The 20,282-nt window shown below is 55.0% G+C and overlaps 1 protein-coding gene and 1 long non-coding RNA gene across 2 annotated transcripts in view; one reads left to right on the plus strand and one right to left on the minus strand.

Moving 5' to 3' along the window:
- The window catches only part of HHIPL1 (HHIP like 1), a 51,253-nt gene extending 30,971 nt beyond the window's left edge, over window positions 1-20,282 (plus strand). The window contains exons 10-16 of the mRNA XM_038545700.1: window positions 4,098-4,744; window positions 8,042-8,185; window positions 10,527-10,855; window positions 11,291-11,417; window positions 14,308-14,453; window positions 17,385-17,466; window positions 19,734-20,282. Of these exons, the coding sequence (XP_038401628.1) occupies window positions 4,098-4,744; window positions 8,042-8,185; window positions 10,527-10,855; window positions 11,291-11,417; window positions 14,308-14,453; window positions 17,385-17,466; window positions 19,734-20,160 (1,902 nt within the window). The 3' untranslated portion in view covers window positions 20,161-20,282. The remainder of the gene's footprint in view (window positions 1-4,097; window positions 4,745-8,041; window positions 8,186-10,526; window positions 10,856-11,290; window positions 11,418-14,307; window positions 14,454-17,384; window positions 17,467-19,733) is intronic.
- On the minus strand, window positions 7,500-18,390 carry LOC119872924. Its single transcript, XR_005363763.1, has 3 exons — window positions 18,225-18,390; window positions 9,496-9,770; window positions 7,500-8,451 (listed from the first exon to the last, which is right to left on the minus strand). It is a non-coding gene; the product is annotated as an uncharacterized LOC119872924 (long non-coding RNA).

The raw sequence follows: 20,282 nt of genomic DNA on the forward strand, positions 1-20,282 counted from the left end.
AGCCATCTCTGACAAGGGGGGGGGGAGGGGAGGGTGACAGCACAAGTGGAGAGCTCACCCCACAAGCTACAGAGTTACATTTTGATGATGTTATGTCTGAGATACTGACAGATACCGTCTGTGGGAGCATCCACAAGGGCCGGAGGGGGCATCAGAGCCCTGGGAGGATGGAGGAGTCAGAGAAGACTTTTCAGCTAGGCCTGGAGTCATGAATAGGAGTTTGCCAGATGTGGAAATGGGAGAGGAGGAAATATCCTCCCAAGAGAACACTGTGTACAAAGACTCGGCCTTCCTAGGGAAGAGGTGGTGGACGTAAGAAACCTTTGGGGCTCAGGACCATGAGTCACGAATGTCAGCAGCTCCACAGTGGCAATTTCAGGGCAGCAGGCAGTTTGCTCCTGTGCCGAATGGCCCAGACAGCTGAGCAGTGTGATACTAGGTTGGTTTTTCTTGGGTTCTCTCCTGCCTCCTCCACTGACCACCGTGAGGCCAGTTCCTGATCATCCCTGCCTGCAGCAATCATTACACTCCCTTGTCGTGTCCTGCTTTTGGATTACTCAGGTCTGAGCACCAGGTTTGCATTGTATGTAAGTAAGAGTACACAGGCCATGAGTAAGGGCTTGCCAGGCCCAGTGTTCGATGCACGGATGTTAAGATTCCAGCCTGACACCCTGGAGGCCCTCTTTGCTGCCTCTATAGCTCTGGACTGGGCTTTGATGAGTGGAGGGCACTCAGATTGGCTTCCAGAAGTCCTTTCTGTCCCCCATTGTGTCTCTGGAGCTGAGAACGGTGCCTGGCACACAGTTAGTGTCCGGTAAACACTTGCTGAATGAAACATTGCTGACTAATCTGGGAAGAGCATCAGTCTGGGCGTCATGAGGGCTGGGTCTGAGCCCCGAGGTGACCACTTCTTGACACGTAGCCTTCCTAGAGCCTCAGTTCCTCGTCTATCTAATGGGAGTCACAGTGGCCCTGCCTTGCAAAAATTAAGTGAGGCGTGTGTGCACACAGACCCTTCCTGGCCCCCCTACAGCTGCTAGCTGGACTCTTAGGAGGTTCCAGGGGAACCATGGGCACATGGGCATGAGGGCACAGAGCCCTCACTGGCAAAGTGGGACATGTGAAACGGGGTCTCTTCATCTAGGCCTGGGACAGGGACTGACCAGAGACTGACCACACACCACCAAGTGGCCTTCAGCCTCACAGTAGCAATAGAGGTACCAGGAGGACAAGGCCGTGGTGTGACCACAATTGTTTACACGGAGGGAGTTGCCCCTGGCCCAGAGCCTGAACACACATCCAAGAGGGCAGTCTGCCACCTGCTGCCCCTTGAGGCCTCCTGCTGGAACCCAGCCTGGCCCTGCCAGCGAGGAGGGGAGTGTGGGTCTGTCAGTGACTCCCCTGCCGTGGGAGGAGCATCCTCTGAGCCCTCTCGAGATCCAGAGATGAGTCAGTCCAGACCTTGGCCTGCTGAGCTCATGATGGGGCAGGGGCCAGAGGGTGCCAGGCACAGACGTAAATAATGACCTCTGCTCAGATCAGGGGCTCTAACCGAAGGAGGTTGTTTTTTCTTTTTTAAAAAATATTTTATTTATTTATTTGAGACAGAGACAGAGAGAGTATGAGTGGTGGAGGGAGGGGCAGAGGGAGAGGGAGAAGCAGGTTTCCCGCTGAACGGGGAGCCTGATGTGGGGCTTGATCCCAGGACCCTGAGATCATGACCTGAGTCCAAGGCAGACGCCCAACTGACTGAGCCATCCAGCCCCCCTGAGGGAGGTTCTTATGGAGCCTGCGGAGCTGAGGCCTCTGCTCTGGGTAGGGGTGGGGTACACTTAAGTAGGCTTTGGGGGTGGTGGTTAGGAGCCAGCCAGTGGACCAGGGAAATGCCTGGCTTCTCCCTTCCTCCCACCCTCCAACCCCAGGCTAGTCCAGTCTGGCCTGTGACCTTGGTTAGGGGCTTCCTTCTCAGCCTCTTCTCCCCATCTGTATGATGGGAATGAGAACATACCTCCTGGTGCCAGTTGGGTGCCTTGAGGGGGAAATGATGTGGGTTCACTGGAGCACCCAGCCTGGCCCTGGCCCACAATCTGCCCAGATGCCCAGAGCTGTTATTATCGTTAGCACTATTTCTCCAGTGGCCGTGGTTATTATTCAAGGATGAATAGAATGCTGTGTTGGAGGGAAGGGCGTGCCTACGAGGGGAACAGTGTGTGCTGAGGCTCAGAGGTGAAACTGGCCGGATGTGTCAGGAAACAGAAGGTGAGCAGGAGGCAGGAGCTGATTGATGGCAGAGCTGTGGGCAGAGCTGGATCAGCCAGTGCTGGTGCCCCTGTGTTGGCTCTCAGGCTGGGGCCGGGGAGACAGTGACACGGGGGCCCCTCTCAGCTCTCAGGGGGTGGGTACGGGAGGCTGGAGGCTGGGGTGAGGTCTGGTCAGGTTTGTCACCTCCGCCTGGGCTCCCAGAAAGCGGAACCAGGGGCAGAGCTCGTCCGTTATTTCCTTCTTGGGGTAAGAGGACCCAGAAGCACGAGCAATGGGGGCAGAGCCGAGCCAGGGAGGCGGCTCTGGGCTCGGCTGTGCTCAGAGTGACTTGATCTTGAACTGGCAGGAGTGTGGGTCCAAGAAGCCACCCAAACTATGAATCAGGACTGTCTGCTGGGCTGGGAGGAGGACAGAACACTTTACCCATCAGCTCCCTCCTCCCAGGGCTCAAAGTTTTGCTGCAGGAGGCATTAAGTGCTCTGCATTACAGATCGTGCCCATTTGGGTGCTGGGTGGGCTCCCCGGTGTCTCATTAGTGGGGGAGCCTTCCGTGGGAGGTCAGGGAGGCTGAGGGTGGCTGCTCCGTCTGCCCCAGAGGACAGCCCAGGACCCTGGCTGAGGTGCCTTAGTGGTGGAGGAAGGGGTTCCGGGGCCAGGGCAATGTATGGACATGGGTGTTATCAACTCGTACAGGTACATGTGCCAGCCTCCGGGGTGCTGGGGAGAGTGGGGTCGCCCCCCCCCCCAAACCCAGACTCCTCCATGCTGACCGAATGGCACTGAATGACACTGGTATGTGGGAGGAGTTGTGCCTCAGTCTCCCCATCTGTAACTCTCTCCCCTTCATGGGTTCTTGTGAAGATTGACTCCTGGAGGTAGGAGCACCCATTCACCATTAAGGGCGGGGTGGATCAGTTGACATCCAGCACATCCCTAAGTGTTCACCACGGGCCTACTGTGTGCTAGACATTGTCCTAGGTTCTGGAACACACAGTGGCCAGACAGGCAAAACTCCTGCCCTCGTGGCATTTAGGTTCCAAGGAAGACAGACAGTAAACAAGCAAGCATGTTGGTTGGTTTTTTTTTTTTTTTTTTTTTTTTTTTTAATTATAATAACCAGGTAATGGTAAAGTTTTTGGTTTGGCCATTTTTGGGGGGGTTGTTTTTATAGGCAGAGTCAGAGGCTAGGAAGTAGTGGAGTGGTGGATGCGTGGTCAGGGAAGACCTCTCTGAGGAGGTGTCCCCTGAGTGGGGATCTAAAGAAAGCAAAGGAACGAGTCATGCAGATACGGGGCAGAGGCATCGAATGAAAAGAGGAAGTAAATGAAACTGCCGCAGCCTCTCTGGCACACAGTAGGTGCTCAAGGGCAGCTGCTGCTAGGAGTAGCAGTGATAGTTGTGGTTATTTGTGCTAATAATGAAGCATTAAGGCAAGAGAGGGGCACCTGGGTGGCTCAGCGGTTGAGCCTTTGGCCCAGGGCGTGATCCCGGGGTCCTGGGATCGAGTCCCACATCAGCTCCCTGCATGGAGCCTGCTTCTCCCTCTGCCTGTGTCTCTGCCTCTCTCTCTGTGCCTCTCACGAATAAATAAAACAAAATCTTAAAAAAAAAAAAAAAAAAAGGCAGCAGCAGCATTAGGCAGGAGGAAGGAGGTGAGGAGATAGGAGGCCGAGGGTTGCTGTCCTCAGTGAGACTTGCCGTGTCTCCAGACAGATGGCGTTGTCCCCATTTTACAGGCCAGCAGCCCGAGGCTCTGGGAGGGGGGTGCCCAGCCAGCGGTCACACAGCCGGCCGGCACCTGCCCCCGGCATCCCTGGGCCGCCCTGTCTCTGCAGGAATGCTCACCGTACGCGGCCCACCTCTACGACGCCGAGGACCCGTCCACGCCCCTGAGGACGGTGCCCGGGCTCTGCGAGGACTACTGCCTGGACATGTGGCAGACGTGTCGGGGCCTGTTCCGCCACCTGTCGCCCGACCGAGAGCTCTGGGCCCTGGAGGGCAACCGTGCCAAGTTCTGCCGCTACCTGTCGCTGGACGACGCCGACTACTGCTTCCCCCGCCTGCTGGTCAACAAGAACCTCAACTCCAACCTGGGCCGCGTGGTGGCCGACGCCAAGGGCTGCCTCCAGCTGTGCCTGGAGGAGGTGGCCAACGGGCTGCGCAACCCGGTGGCCATGGTGCACGCCCGGGACGGCACCCACCGCTTCTTCGTGGCCGAGCAGGTGGGGCTGGTGTGGGCCTACCTGCCCGACCGCTCGCGGCTGGACAAGCCCTTCCTGAACGTCAGCCGGGCGGTGCTCACCTCGCCCTGGGAGGGCGACGAGCGGGGCTTCCTGGGCCTAGCCTTCCACCCCGGCTTCCGGCACAACGGCAAGCTCTACGTCTACTACTCAGTGGGGTCCGGCTTCGACGAGTGGATCCGCATCAGCGAGTTCAGGGTGTCCGCTGACGACATGAACACCGTGGACCACGGCTCTGAGAGGTGGTCTCCCGGGGAGGGGGGCCCCGGCTCGGGGGGGAGCAGGGCTGAGCTTGGGCTGGCCGGTGCCGGAATGTGACCGCCCCAATCCATGCTGTGTGCCTGCACTGGTCACCCCCGGGGAGGGGGCTGGGCTCAGGGAAGGACAGTCGCAGAAGAGCCTCCCAGGATCGTGTCCAGGCTCCTGGATCAGCCACTGTGGGTGGTTCATTTCGTTCCATTCTCCTGACGCCCAACAGGGGAAGTAGTATTTTCCCCACTTCACAGGTGAGGAAGTGGAGGCTCGGAGAGGTAAAATGAGCTGCTAGGCCACACAGCTGGGAAGCATCACAGCTGGAATCTGGGTGCATCTGTCTCCTGAGCCCCACCTCCCGCTTATCCTCCCTGGACCCTCTGCCCATCCCTGCCCCCAGCAGGTTTAGCTACTCCTCTCAACACGAGCCTGCTTTCTGTATTATCTGTGCCCCCCCGACCCCCCCACTGCTTTGACCCAGCCTGGCATGAAGGGCATATGGATCAGTCTTGACCCAACAGGAAAATAAACCCCGTACCAGGCAGTTCAACAGGCAGGATTTGATACTGGGAATTAGCTACTCAGGTGATAGGAATGAAAGAACAACCTGAGGAGGAAGTAAGGTAACCCTGAATTTCCCAATGGGAGGAAGCTGCCTCCACCTCCAGGGCTGGAAGGACAAAGTGGGAAGGTGGGGTTACTAGAGCCCTGGAGCTGGGGCCGCTTGGTGGCAGCTGGAACCACAGTGGGCCTGGGCAAGGGAGCTGGGGCCACGGGGGAGGAACAGCGCCTGCCAAGACATTGCTGGAGGAGAGAGAGAGAGAGAGAGAGAGAGAGAGAGAGAGCGAGCTGGGGAGAAAGACCCTGGCTTCTCCCTTCCTCCAGTGCCTTCCATCAGCTGACCTTAGCTGGAGGCCAGCCAGCAAAGGAGCATGGGAAATGTAGTTTGCAGGATCTGAGTCTCTGAAATGGAGAGCAGGTAAGGGCAGAACCAGGACCAATCTGAGGCAAATAAGCAAATACTGGCACATCGTACACTTAATAAAACTGTAAAATTGTGACACTGGGAGTGTAAACAGGAGAAGGAATCAAATATGCTGGCTAACGTGAGGGCTAATGTAGGTCTTGTCATGCAGCATTAATTTTGACCATGAGAATCCTGGCGGCCAGAGCAAAAGGAGAAAGCGTAATTCTCATTATCTGACACAAGTTTGTACAAACCAGCTGTGCAAGAGACACCGAGTTTATCACATGGCTCTCACAAAGGAGAGACAAAGGGACAGAATGAATGTACTCCATTGGTGACTTTTATTATTTTTATTTTTTATTTATTTAAAAATTTTTTTTTAATTTTTATTTATTTATGATAGTCACAGAGAGAGAGAGAGAGAGGCAGAGACACAGGCAGAGGGAGAAGCAGGCTCCATGCACCGGGAGCCCGACGTGGGATTTGATCCCGGGTTCCAGGATCGCGCCCTGGGTCAAAGGCAGGCGCCAAACCGCTGCGCCACCCAGGGATCCCTATTTTTATTTTTTTTTTAAGATTTTATTTATTTATTCATGAGAGACACACATGCACAGAGAGGCAGAGACACAGGCAGAGGGAGAAACAGGCTCCACGTGGGAAGCCCGATGTGGGACTCGATTCCGGGTCTCCAAGATCACGCCCTGGGCCGAAGGCGACACTAAACCGCTAAGCCACCTGGGCTGCCCTCATCGGTGACTTTTAAAAAGCAATTTCTGGGGCACCTGGGTGGCTCAGTCAGTTAAGCATCTGCCTTCGGCTCAGGTCATGATCCCAGGGTCCTGGGATCAAGTGTCAGTCTGGCTCCCTGCTCAGTGGGGAGCCTGCTACTCCCTCCCCCTCTATCCCCAGCCCTGCTAGTGCTCTATCTCTTGCTCTGCTCGAGCTCACTCTCAAATAAATAAATATAATCTTTAAAAAATAAATAAAATAAATCAAAAGTGATTCCACATAAAAACTGCAAGTGGGACACACAATATCCAGATGAACGTATTTCAGAGTGAGTGTCGGTGAGGGTCCTATGGTCCCTGCCAAGCACAAGCCTAGAACTTGACTCACATAGAAGGAGAAGTGGGCATGGCTGGCTCAGGGCAGAACAGAGTGGTCATTTTTTGCCTGAATCAGCTGTCAGTTCCTGTTCCCAGGGCTGGGATCCCCAGGGGAGGTGGACACCTGACCGTCTGAGCTGTCCTGTCCAGGGAGGACTTGGAATTTGGGGCTCTGTGTCACCCCCCCCACATCATGAGTGTTGGCCTCAGTGGAAAGGCTTCCAGTCTTGGTTCTGGAGCCCTGAAGTCCTGGGTTCAAGTTACTTGACCTTTCTGTGCCTTGGTTTTTCTTAACTGTATTCATAAGGGATTAGTAAGTTGGTGACCAGTCCTGGAAAACCTAAGCAAACAGGGAGTCAGCTACAGAGGCATTGGAAGGATCTGGAGAAGGACAGGAGGAAGGTCAAAGTTATCCGAAGATCAGTAATTGCAAGAAGCCAGGGGAACAGAAGGGAAAAGGTCTTTGAGTTGCTAAGTTTGCTGCTCCTGGTACCAAGATGTTTGGGTGGAAACCCAAGAGTCCACCTTCCAGAGCCACTGTTTCCATTTGTGCAACTACCACTTCGGGAGGCAGCTCCAGGAGCCAGGGAAGCGTGGCTTCTCCCTTCCTCTTGCTTTCTACCCTTCACTGGCAAACCCCAACCGGAATCCAGCTGGCCGGCCGTGGAGCAGAAGGCTTTCTGGCCTGGCAGTAAAGGAGATCGCTGAGGGGCTGGGTAGCTGAGCACAACCCACACGGTGCACCCCACCTCCTTAGAAGTTACAGTACCTAACAAATGAAGGGGATGTGTAGAAAGTGCTCGGCTTAAGTGGCTGGTATGCAGGTAGCTACGATTACGAAGAAACCAGTTGGGCCGGTGACAAGGTCCACAGTTTCACAGGATCATAACTTGGGGAGCTAGTGGTGGGGAGTGGTAGGAAGACCTGAGTTCTAGTCCCAGCTCTGCTACCTATGGGCTGTGTGACCTTGGGCAAGTTGCTCAACCTCTCTGAGACTCCAGTTCCTCATTAGCACCATGGAGGGAATTATCCCTGCCCTGCCTACTAGAGTCTCATAAAAATCACCTGCTATGAAAGATATGAAAAGTCTTTTCAACTGTGAAATGGCATCCAAAAGAGGAGGTTTTATTGCTGTGATCTTGTTTTATGTTTTTGGTTGAGGTTGGTGTTTTGTTTATTTGTTTGTTTGGTGGGGGTGGCTTATCTTCTTTTAGGATAATCCTGGAGATCGAAGAACCAGCCTCAAACCACAACGGGGGCCAGCTGCTGTTCGGGGACGATGGGTATCTCTACATCTTTACTGGTGATGGCGGGATGGCCGGAGACCCCTTTGGAAAGTTCGGAAATGCCCAAAACAAGTATGTTCTGCTTCTGACTGGGCGGTGGGTTGGTTTACATGCTCTTCTGGAGGGGGAGTTCCTTCCTCAGCCACACAGTGCAGGGCGGTAGAAAGGGCTTCGGGCCCCAGCCCAGTCTGCAGCTAGCCAGCGGGGGACCCCAGTCAAGCCACTTCCACTCACCAGTCGGAGGGAAGAATAGTAATCTCCAGGGGAGGCTTGTCGTGAGGAGCAAAGGTGATTGTGTTTGTGGAGGGCTGGCACAGAACCCACTCGTCCCGGGATACCTGATAAGCGACAGCAGAGAGTCTCCGGGAAGCTGGGCTTCTATCAGAAGTCAGCCCAGCCCTGCTTGACCCAGAGGAAGAAAAGGGAGCCTTCCCAGACCAAAGGGGGAGCGTGAGCTGCTGGAGCAGGGCCGTACGGGCTGGAGGGTTTTCTGTCCCAAGGGTCACCCACGATGGCCCAGAAACTGAGGCATAGTCTTGCTGTTGTTATTTACTTCTTGGCTTGAGCAGATGGCCTGCCATTATTCTACTACACACACACACACACACACACACACACACACACACACAGTGTCGATGAAGATATCTAGGGCAGCCTCCCCCATTCTCTTAGCTAAAACGACAAAACCTTCCTTAGCCCAGAAAGTAAAAATAGAAGGATGATGTTGATTACAGTAATTAACGTGTTCACAATTTGTGACTTGTGCTTTCATATATGACAGTGTAAGAATCACTGCAGCTTTCTCATGTTTGGGATGTGTTTAGCGATGGAGTTGGGAAAATAGAAATTAAGGATTTGTGGATAATTGGACAGAACTTAAAACATTATTTTGCTGCTATGAGTTTTGCCCACTTCTATAGTGAAGCTGGCGGCACAGTGTATGGGCGCAGGGGTGTCATCTGGGGCTTGGTGCTGAGCAGGCTGGAGCGTGTGCGGGGGACTCCTTGGGGTGAGACCATGATAGGGGATTAACTGTGGGGCATCTTTGGGTGGGAGCCTCTTGCACGGTTAAAGAAGACACCTGTGAGATGTCTGATGGTGAGCTGGAGGCTTGGGTGCGGACTCCGTGCCAGAATGAGGGTACACGGCTGATCAAATGTGCACACCACACAGTCCCTCCTGGAAAGGCAGCCGGGGGTGAGGGGGTGAGGAGGGGAGTGCTCCAGAATGCTAACAGCGAGAAGAGCGAGGTGGTAGGGAGGTGCATCAGAAAACAGATGCCTAAGGTGTGCTCTCCTCAAAGCGTCTTCAAGCACATTGCAGATTTGTGCCAGCGTGTGTCATTTTTGTCATGGGATGAATAAAACCCACAAGCTACTCACCGTGGAAGTGATGTGGAGATAGGGCCCCACTCCTGTCCTCCGTGGCTCTGGAGCACGAGTCCTGAGGTCTCCTCCATCCAGAAGCCGCTGTTGCCTGGTGCCATGGGAGTGGCCTAGGTTCAAGTCCAGAGCTGCTTGGGGGGAGCTGGCAAGTTGTCCCCCTCTGCAACCTGGTGGCCTCATCTTGAGGTAGGCGTGGTGGGTGTGCAGTGTGAGGTGAAGGGCCGCCGAGGCCTGTCTGGCTCTCTGACATATGGTGGTTCTGCCCCAATGCCCTCGATGGTGAGAGAGAAAGCAAGAACCTCAGCCTCCCAGTTCCCCCTGAGATCTGCCGTGTTTCCTTGCCCTCCCCCACTGCCACTTCCCTGAGCCCCGACCTCTACTCATATATGGTGCACTAGACTCTGCAGCCATTCCCTCGCCAAACACTGAATGAGCACCTATTCCACGCCGATCACCGTCTTGGGTGTTGGGAGAAAACTGCAAATATGAGTCATTTTTAGGACTGTTTTCACTCCCTGGGACAACCCGATAAGGAGGCAGGAAGGAGAGGGAGCACCCTAACAATTACAGCGGGGAGACAGGCGTTGGGGAGGTTGGAAAGAGTGTTGGGGCTAGGAGCTTGGGATTCTGTGGTCCCACTGCCTGGGCTGGATCCCAGCCCCCTCCCTTTACTAGCAGTGTGACAACTGGGCACGTTACGTGACCTTCCTGAGCTCCGCTGCCCCAGCTGTAACAGAGCATCACAGTAGCGCCCACTACACCTAAAAGGTTGGTGGCGAGGATGAGGTGGGGCAATAGAAGGTGTGTATGTCCAATGCCTCTGCAGCCTGGTGCATAAGGAGGTGCCTGGTAAATGCTGAATGAATGAATGAATGAATGAATGCATGAATGGGGGTACCCAGCTGGTGAGCAGCTAGGGAGGACTTGAACCAGGGCGTCTGGCCCCACAGCCCAGGCTGACCTTGACCCAGCCGGGCACCTGCTGCGGCGCCGCCAGCCCCCCTGCCCCCCCTGCCCCCCGCCCGCAGGTCGGCGCTGCTGGGCAAGGTGCTGCGCATCGACGTGGACCACAACGAGCGCGGCCCGCTCTACCGCATCCCGCGCGACAACCCGTTCGTGGGCGACCCCGCCGCGCGGCCCGAGGTCTACGCCCTGGGCGTGCGCAACATGTGGCGCTGCTCCTTCGACCGCGGGGACCCGGCGACCGGCGCGGGCCGCGGGCGCCTCTTCTGCGGAGACGTGGGCCAGAACAAGTTCGAGGAGGTGGACCTGGTGGAGCGCGGCCGCAACTACGGCTGGCGCGCGCGCGAAGGCTACGAGTGCTACGACCGCAAGCTGTGCGCCAACGCCTCCCTCGGTGAGCCACCCCCCACCCCGACCCTCGGATCTGCACACCGCAGCCCCCCTCCCCGCGCCTCCCTCGTGCCCTCCACGTCCCCCGTCGCCTCGAGACCTCCCTGCGCCCCTGGAGACTCTCCGATCCCGGATCCGTCCCCCACCCCATGTCTCCATGGGACCATCCTGGATGCCCCTGCCTCCCCTCTTCCCCAGCGCCCGCTGGGCTTGCTCCTGGCTCTCTTCCCCACCCACCCCATCCCTGCAAACCCATGCTCTCCTCCCTGCTTTACCCAAGCCCTATGCACCCTCCTCCCGTGGTGACTCTCTGGGGTCCCCACCTCGGCCCTCCCCGGGACCTCACCTCCCTCTGCCCCTCCAGACTCAGACCTACCCAGCTCCTTGGGGAAGAGGGGCTGACCTGCCAGCTCATCCCAGCTTCCCCCCCACTCTGCAGATGACGTGCTGCCGATTTTCGCCTACCCGCACAAGCTGGGCAAGTCGGTCACGGGGGGCTATGTGTACCGGGGCTGTGAGTACCCAAACCTGAATGGCCTCTACATTTTCGGCGACTTTATGAGTGGGTAAGTGGCCCATGGGCTCCTGTGCCAAAGCAGGCTCAGTGGATGCTGCCACTGGCTTCTTGTAAAACAAAACAGTACAGGTGTCCTGCGTATGTGCACAGGTGCACACTGAACCGAGCTGCTTGCTGATGGGGACCTGCAGGTGCCAGCAGGTCTCTTCCTCTGGGAAGAAGTCTGGAGTCATATCTCAGGAAACACCCTAACCCACCCCCTTTTCTCTTGATACCCTTCTTGAGCCTCACTGGCTGCCTCAAGCACTGCCGTGAAGGCACAGCTCTTGACTAGAGAGACTAGAGACCGGACACTTGTTTAATTGCGAATCTGTTCATCTTCCCCACCCACCTGAGATGCGTGGACTCCAGGCCTGCCGGCAGTCCCGAGAGTACAAGGCGGGAGGGCAGAGGTGAAAGGTGGGGGTCAGGGGAACACGAACAACTTCCTTGACAGACTCTGAGCCACCTGGCTTCTGGGGAAACCAGGATCTCTGGCTGGAGTAACTGACTGGGGCTCCAGGGAGCATTGGTCTAGAAGAGGCCAGAGAGGTCCTTCTGGTGGGGAGGGGGGCTGGGGCTCCCACCGGGGTCTGACCATGGGGGCCCCTGGAACCTTGCTGCCCAGTCCCCACACTATATGGCAGTGCCACCCTACCCACTGAGAATCTAAAGGTGTGTGTGTGTGTGTGTGTGTGTGTGTGTGTATTTGCATGGGGTGGGGGTTGGGATGCATCATACCCCCAAACAGGTTCTGGACAGAGAAAAGAGAACATACCTCCTAAGCTGTGGGTTGGACTCTTGCCCTGAGGAGAGCTGTGAAGCCTCATGATCCCCTCATTCTTCCATTGTACAGAGCGGAAAACGGAGGAATATAGAGGCCCTAGGAAGACATATACTGGACACAAGGCTTTAAAAGTGCTGCAGAGGGGCACCTGGCTGGCTCATTTGGTAGAGCATGCAGCTCTTGATCTTGTGGTTGTGAGTTCAAGCCCCATATTGGGTGTAGAAATTGCTTTAAAAAAAGTCAAGATTTTAAAAAAAATTTTTTTCTCGTTTTCTTTCTTCATTTTTTATTTTATCTCATTTTAAAGTAATTTCTACCCTCAACATGGGGTTTGAATTTACAACCCTGAGAACGAGTCACACACTTCGCCTCTGAGCCAGCCAGGCATCCCAAGTAAAGATTAAAAAAAAAAAAAAAGTCCAGGGGGTGCCTGGCTGGCTCAGTTGGTAGTGTGTGGGACTCTTGTTCTCAGGGTCGTAAATTCGCACCCCACGTGAGGATAGAAATTACTTAAAAATAAAATCTTTAAAAAAAGTGCAGCTGAGATCACCGGGGTCTGATTCCCGCCCACTTATTAGCTGTGTGACCTCGAGTTAGTTACATCACCTCTCTGTGCTTCAGTCTCCTTGTCTGTAAAAGGGAGATGATAATAGTACTTGCTTACTAGAGTTTGAGGACTGAGTCAGTTAATACACATACAGCACTTGGGATCTAGTAATCTCTTCATCTCAGGGTTGTGAGTTCAAGCCCCACATTGGGTGTGGAACCTACTTAAAGAAAAAACAAAAACAAACAAACAAACAAAAAAATCATTCCCACCCTAGCCTCTCCACATGAGGACAGCTGAACAGGCTTCCCCAGGAGTGGAAATAAGGAAATAAGGTGGCTCGAGGCTGGTCAGAGAAGTCTCATGTCTTGCAGGCTGCTGGCGCAGGGTTGGTTTGTGGCTGGCACATCTGCAGCTGGAGCTGAGGGCCAACGCTGACTTAGGCCTCTGGATGTTGGGGCCTCTCCAGTTCCTCCCCTCCCTGAGAGTCTGCCTCTGCCACTCAGCTTTCCCTTCTAGAAATGGGTCTAGATGAAGCCTCTGTTTTGTGTGTGTGTGTGTTTTTTTTTTTTTAAGATTTATTTTCCTAAAGTAATCTCTATACCCAGCATGGGTCTCGAACTCACAACCCTGAGATCAAGAGTCACATGCTCCACCGACTGAGCCAAACAGGTGGCCCCAAAGCCTCTGTTTCTGTGTCTGATTCTCCTTTCCCCCTTCACCTGTCCCTTAGGAGTGCTGAAGTCATCCCACCACAGAGATACAACTAATTTTGCTAGCTTTTCCCAAGCCCTTCTGCTGGGTCAGGCTTTGTGCCAGGGTGAGGGCAGCAGAGCTGAAAGCACTTCACAGCAGAGTCAGGGAGACAGACCCATGCTTGGTCCACTCCGGTCCAGCCTCAGAGAGCCTGTGCACAGTGCTGGAGGAGCCAGTGCTGGGGGCAGTCAGGAGGGCTTCTCAGAGGAGGGTACATCCAAGCAGGGCCTGGAGATTGATGGGAACAGAGGGAAAGATCATATTCTGAAGATGCCCAAGCTCTACCGCATGCTCCAGAGTGGAGGCTGCTCCAGGGTATATACAAACTTCTGGTCACCAGCCTTGGAGGATTTTGAAGCTCCTGGCCACCTCCTGCCGGTCAGTGGGTGAGGCTGAGCTCAGGGGGCAGGGGACTGGCTTGTCTCTTTCCCCTGCCTTTTTCTGGTGCATAGGAGGTACTCAGGGAAGACTGCACGCTGGGCCAGCTTTATGAGAGCACCAGCTCCTTCCTAACCACTAGACTACGAAGGAGTATTGGGGGCCAGCCTTATGGATGTGCAGCTTGTGCGGATGCACAGACCCCGTGCTCAGAAGGGCCCACGCTTGGTTTAATGTTCTGCTATCACTGCCTTGAAATACTTGACACTTTTTAAACAAGGGCCCTGCATGCTTATTTTACATTGGGTCCTACAAATAATGTATGATCCTGGTTGCATGAATAATATATGAGTGGATGGATGGATAGATTGTGGGTGGGGTTCCCCTGGGCACCATGCCAGGCATGACCCCACAGCTCATGCTTCTTTGCAGGCGTCTGATGTCCCTCCGCGAGAACCTGGAGACAGGCCAGTGGCGATACAGCGAGATCTGCATGGGTCGAGGCCAGACCTGTGCGTTCCCGGGCCTCATTAACAACTACTACCCTCATATCATCTCCTTTGCTGAGGATGAGGCCGGTGAGCACTCCTGAGGCCCTGGGGCCTTGTGCTTGGGACTGATGCCCCCACCCCATAGGTCCTTTGGCCTGGGATCCCAGGGATGGAGTCTCAGGCCTGAAATCCCCTTAAGGCTGGGGAGCAAGTGTGCAGTGGCCTGAGACCTTGCTTGGGCATCAGTCCTCACCAGCCTGGGCTTCTGTCTCCCCATCTTCCAGATGGGGACAGTTTCCCTCCTACCCCTGCAGGGCTGCTTGTAGGCTTCAAATGATGCCATGGAGTGAGCGGACCAGGAAGGGGTTTGTGATGGTGGAAATGCAGGCAGGTGGGGAAAGAGTGTATCCCAGACCTCTACCACCCTGGGTTCCTGATGGTCAAGAAGTCTGGCCTATAAAATTAAGCCACATTGTTTTTAGAAAGTAGGTAGACGCCGCCTTCTCGAACACCCTCTGTTGACCCACGTGTCAGTGGGTTCCCATTCCGACTCTTGTATTTTCAATGCAAGGAACAGGGAAGGGGGGGAGGCTGAGGGGCCCTGGAGGCTGGATCCTGCTCCAGCCTCCTGCTTTTGTCCTTGGCCCCAATTGTCCCTGGACAAAAGCTGAGGGGCCCCCAGTGGGGCCTGGGGGATGCTTGGCAGGGTTGCTAGGCAACGCCCACCCAGGGGCCTTTGGAGGGGTATCTCCTGCAGGGCCCAGTGCCCAGAGCCCCCAGGCCTAAGTCTGGGAAACCTTTGTTGGATGACACCCGTCACAATCTAAATTTTCAAAAAGGCAGCCCCAGCCCCCACTGCCCTCCCAAGCCCACTGGGTCTTTCTTTTGGTCAGTAGGGCCTTTTCTTTTGGTCAGTAGGGGGTTAATGTGTTTTGGAAGGAGGGGTGCTCCCCCCCCCAGGAGCAGGGCCTGGAAGTTGCAGTTCCCAAGGAGCCCTTGTCCAGCCCTCTGAGTGACATCAAGTAACGGATAAGGAGAGCCAGGAGGAGCCTCCTCTAAGTCACTCAGCCCAGGGACAGCCCACTAGCAAGCCTGGGCAGGCGGCCCCTGGAAGGCACAGAGCCCAGCAACTGGCTCCAGCTCCAGGATCAGGCTCCCACCTCTCTAGTTGTTCCGACACTTGCAAATTGCAAAACAAGGGTCTCTGGTGGCCTGGTGTCCTCCAGGGACAGTCCACACCACAGAGAATTGAAGGCAACTTGGCCCCAGGTAGGGCTTGCAGGGCCCGTGGGGCCTCCCTGCCTGTGCGCGGGGTTGGGGGCCATGGCTCCCAGCAGACGAGGCTGACAGGCCAGAGTGTGCCCGGTCCATGCCTGTCACTTTACAGAGGTGGGAGCTGGGGGGTACTGCGCCTAATCTGGCCCCTGGAGGCTTCCCAGAGCAGGGCCCTAAGCTCAGGCTTGGTCAGGGAGAAGGGAATTCCAGGCTGAGGGAGCAGCATGTGCAGAGAGACTTGGATGGCTCCAGGGGGCTGGAGAGTAGGTGTGAGGGCTGCAGGCCAAGTCCCTCAGAAAGAGGCCCAGAGAGGGAAGTGATAGCCCGGATGGCACAGCAAATCCGTGGTTGTGCCTATGGGATCTCAAGTAGGGGCTGACTTGCCAGGGTATGGTTGCATCTTCACCTTGGGGACCTATAAACTGCCCCCAAACTCCCCACCAAAGCAGGACTGCTGCTCCTGGAGGGGGTCAGAAATCATTGAGTACTCGGCACCCTGCCCTTCCCAGTCCCCAGCTTCCCACCACAGCTTGGTCTACCCCAGTTACCCAAGTTGCCCCCCAATATCTTCCCCTTTGTGAGGATCCCTGGGTTTCCTGGGCCTTGATTCTTAGACCCCACCTCCACGCAGCCCTCCTTGACTGCACCTGTCCCCACAAACATGCCTTCCTCAGAGTTCTCTCTGTCTTAGTCTCTCCTTGGGGATCATCCCCATCTTGGGGAGAACTCTTCACTGTCCTCCTACAAAGACAGAAGTATTAGCATGGCTGAACCATCACACCGAATCACACATGGTCTGGGTCTGGGGCCCCCAGCCACCATGTGTCCTCCAATGGCGAGGGCTGGGGGGCAACAGACATTGCTGAGATCCAGGCCTGGCTTCACCACTCACCAGCTGTGTGCCTTTGGAAAAGTCACTTGGCCTCTCTGAGCCTCTGTAGGATAGGAATGATGAAGCCTGTTTCCTGGGCATAGGTGCCTCCGGCAGCGAGAGGCAGGGGGTGGGATGAGGGTGAGGAGGGAGAAAGATCATATTTACTGAGAACATCTATGGTGCCACGTGCTCAGAACTTGCAAGGGCCCTGAGACATCGTGGAAACTCAACTGAACCTCTAAGTGGGGCTGTCCCAGAGCTGCTGGTGCTCCCACGGGGTGAAGTGCGGGGCCTGGGATTCACACTAGAGACCCGCCAAGCACATGCTTCTGCCCCTGCCCCTGCCTGGCAGGTGCCTGCTGGTCAGCAGGGGAGGGTCTCTGGCCTCAAAGGCTCTGCAGGACCCGGATCCTGGAGGAGGACAGTCATCGCAGCAGCAGTAGCTGACACTGAGCGTGTGCTGTGCTCCTCTAGTGCTTGCACTAGCCCTGGGAAGCATCCCACGTAGGGCTAGGGACGCCGAGGCTGGAGGAGCCACACGGGCCCGGGGGCACCCAGTAGCAGTTGGCTGGGGAGCTGGGCCGTGGTCCCTCACTTGAGCCCAGAGGTGTGTGGCGCTGGGAGTGAAGCCAGGCATGGACCAGGCCAGGCTGGGTCCCCTAGATGAGGCCAGAATGTGGTGAGGTCCGGGTAGAGTGGCCGGAGGCCCAGGACACTGCTGCCTCTCTCTGCTCTGCATCCAGCTCTGAAACACCCCCTGCATGGCTCTCTGAGGCTGGGGTCCCTCTCAGAGCCTGAGGGGGGTGAGGGGCTGGCCGGGACCACATTCCAGGTGCGGTTCTCACTCTTCACCTGGTTTCTCGCCCAAGGGGAGCTGTACTTCATGTCGACGGGCGTGCCGAGTGCCACAGCGGCCCGTGGGGTTGTCTACAAAGTGATCGACCCCTCCAGGTGAGCCCCCTCCCGACCCCCCACTGCCCGGGCTCCTGCTGCCTGCCAGGACCCCTCACCTCCATTGCCTTGTTTTCCCCTCTGCCACCCTCTACGGGAGGGCATTACTCACAACACCATTTTTCAGAAGGGAAAACTGAGACCCAGAGAAGGGAAGTGACTGGTCGAGTCCATAGTGCTGGGGAGAGGCAGGCCTGGGTCTTAAAACTGGATTTGCCGCCTCAAATCCAGCTCTGCTCATGGCAGAAGGGGGCCAAGGATGCTGCCTGGGGCAGAGAAGCACAGGCTTGACCTGAGTCACTCCTCATTTCCTGGGGCACCCCACCCCTGCACCACCTCCCCCGGCCCCCACTTGCCTCTGAGACAACCCCCTGCAGTCCCACCTTCTCCTGGTGAAAGCAGCCTGCTGGCTACTGTCTGGAACATTCTGGGACTTTCAGAACACCTCCCTGACCCTCCCCATGCCCTTCTCCATCTGCTTTGCTTCTACATGTAGAGCCACTAATTCGGTTTCGTGTTCTGACTCCTTCCATGTAAAACTCATTGACATCTCAGCCACTTAGTTTACAGAAGTGGAGATGGCATAAAGGTGGGCGCCCCCCTCCCAGCCAGAGCCAGAGCTGAGCCTTAGGCCTCACTGCCTCCGAGGGGCATTTCCCTCCAGGTCTTGAGCAGTGCTCCCCACGGCTCTCAGACCTGTAATGGGCACTGTCCCCCTGGCCCAGGAGTCTCCACAGGGACTGACCCCTACCCCCTACCTTCAAAGTCAGTGCCACCCTGGGGCCTGCCCAGAGCGCAGAGCCAAGACTCGGGCATATACGATGAACAAATGGATGATCATGTTTCCCAAGGTCCTTCTCAGCCCTTAGAGTTTTGCTTCTCAGCTGGCCTCCCACCGATCTGTGCCTCCATTCGGCACCTGGGCAGGTTGCCCCGCGTGTGCACAGCTGATGTCAGCCCCCAGCACAAAGCCCCTTGTGCCCTCAGAGAACCTGCTCACGTTTGGCAGCCCCCGACATGGATAGTTACCCTCACTTTAAAACATCCTGGCTTTGGAAAAATCCTGAAACACCATCTTACTTCTCAAAAATCATTTTGAGAAATTAGAGTGGTTTTAGATTTACAGACAAATTGCAAAGATGGTTTAGAATTTCCCGTATACCCCTCAAGGATGTCCTCTATTATTAGCATCTTGCGACGTCATGGTACACTAGTGACAGTTAATGGACCGATGTTGGTACATTACTATTAATTAAAGGATTTCTCCAGTTTTTCCATGCTGTCCTGTTTCTGCTCTAGGATCCTATCCAGAATCCTACATTCCATTCATTTGGTCATCATGTCTCCTTAGCTTCCCCTGGTCTGTGACAGCTTCTCAGACATTTCTTGATGACCACACATTTTGGTTGCTTTTTCTGTTTGTTTGTTTTTTTTTATTTTAATTTTTAATTTTTAATTTTTTTTTAAATACACAAATCTATTCGTTATTGACATCAGTATTTATCAAGAAACATATAAGGACTTCCTCCTTTCATCCCTCCCTCCCATTTCCCCGAGGTCCCTCTGGCTTTAATCTGCTAGCTCTGGGATTTATGTCAGTGTGGAGGAGCACATGCAAACTTCGCATTTTTCTTTGTTCGTTTTCCCTATTTTGTATAAACATTTCCACGTTGCAACAGCACTCTCGAAAGGATCGTTTTGAATGGCTGGGTAATTGGCTGTTGAGTCACTGTGCCGCAATCATCTTACCCGTTCCTTGGACATTTAGGTTATTTCTCTCTCTCTCTTTCTCTCTCTTTTTTTTTTTTAAAGAGTGCTTCTCTAAGGAAATATCACATTTATGGAGCATGTAATTCATGCCAGAGGCTGCCTTAGATCCGTCCTCTCCTTTTGCCAAGCGGCACCTTTCTTTCGCTATTGGCTCATCCTCCCCATGCAATGGGGGTGGGGACCCCCAAAGGCTTAGGTAGTTCTGTTCAAGGTCCCCTGGAGGGAGGAGCCAGTAATAGGCCAGATTCCTTCCCCTTCCCATCCCGCCCTGCCTCATCTCTTTTTTGTTTCTGTTTTGGAAAGCATGTCTTCTTTTGCACCCACAACAGCCTGCATAGAGGCTTCATTAGAGAACACCCGGAATGAAGAGCTCAGGAGTGGACGAATGGGGTGGGGACATCCATCACTGCCCAGACAAAACCACTGTGGCATTTGGGGGGTGCATCTCCTACCTTTTGCCTAATAGCGATTTTTTTTTTTTACATAATTTCCTTAAGGAACAAAACCATGCTGGGTCTGTCTGAAGCATGTGGATGTTATCTGGGGTTCAGAGCAAAACCCGCTCTTTCTGCAGCTTTGGGAACCGTGTGTGCCTGGCTGTGTTTCTTTAACCCCTGCGGGGAGAGACCAGTATCCCTCCTCAGTTTCCCTCTTTTGCCAAGCCTGTCTGGAAGCCACCTCATGTCACATGGCCACTTCACCCCTTGGGCCTTCCCCTTGTGCTGCTGGAGCCTATTGAAATCTGGACCCACGTGGGCCAGTCCCAGAATAGGGTCGGTCCCATTCAAAGACTCACAGATCGACAGCCAAAGGCTAATTAAAATGGAATTCCATGCCTTACTTGTGCCCCTCGGAGATGTCAAAGAAGACCCAATTCAGAGCCTTGGCAACGCTTCTCAGATGCTGTTCTCCTCAGCTCTCTGAAACCCCACCCTCCACGGCCCCAAATCCCTCGGCTCTGCTGCCAGCCCTGCGGCTCTCTCTGACCCTTTATCTTTGGATCAACCTCACCTTTCCCTTAGATGCTGCATCACTAAAATTCAGGG

The sequence above is a fragment of the Canis lupus genome, chromosome 8 (assembly GCF_011100685.1).
Source record: "Canis lupus familiaris isolate Mischka breed German Shepherd chromosome 8, alternate assembly UU_Cfam_GSD_1.0, whole genome shotgun sequence".
In the NCBI taxonomy this organism is placed as follows: domain Eukaryota; kingdom Metazoa; phylum Chordata; class Mammalia; order Carnivora; family Canidae; genus Canis; species Canis lupus.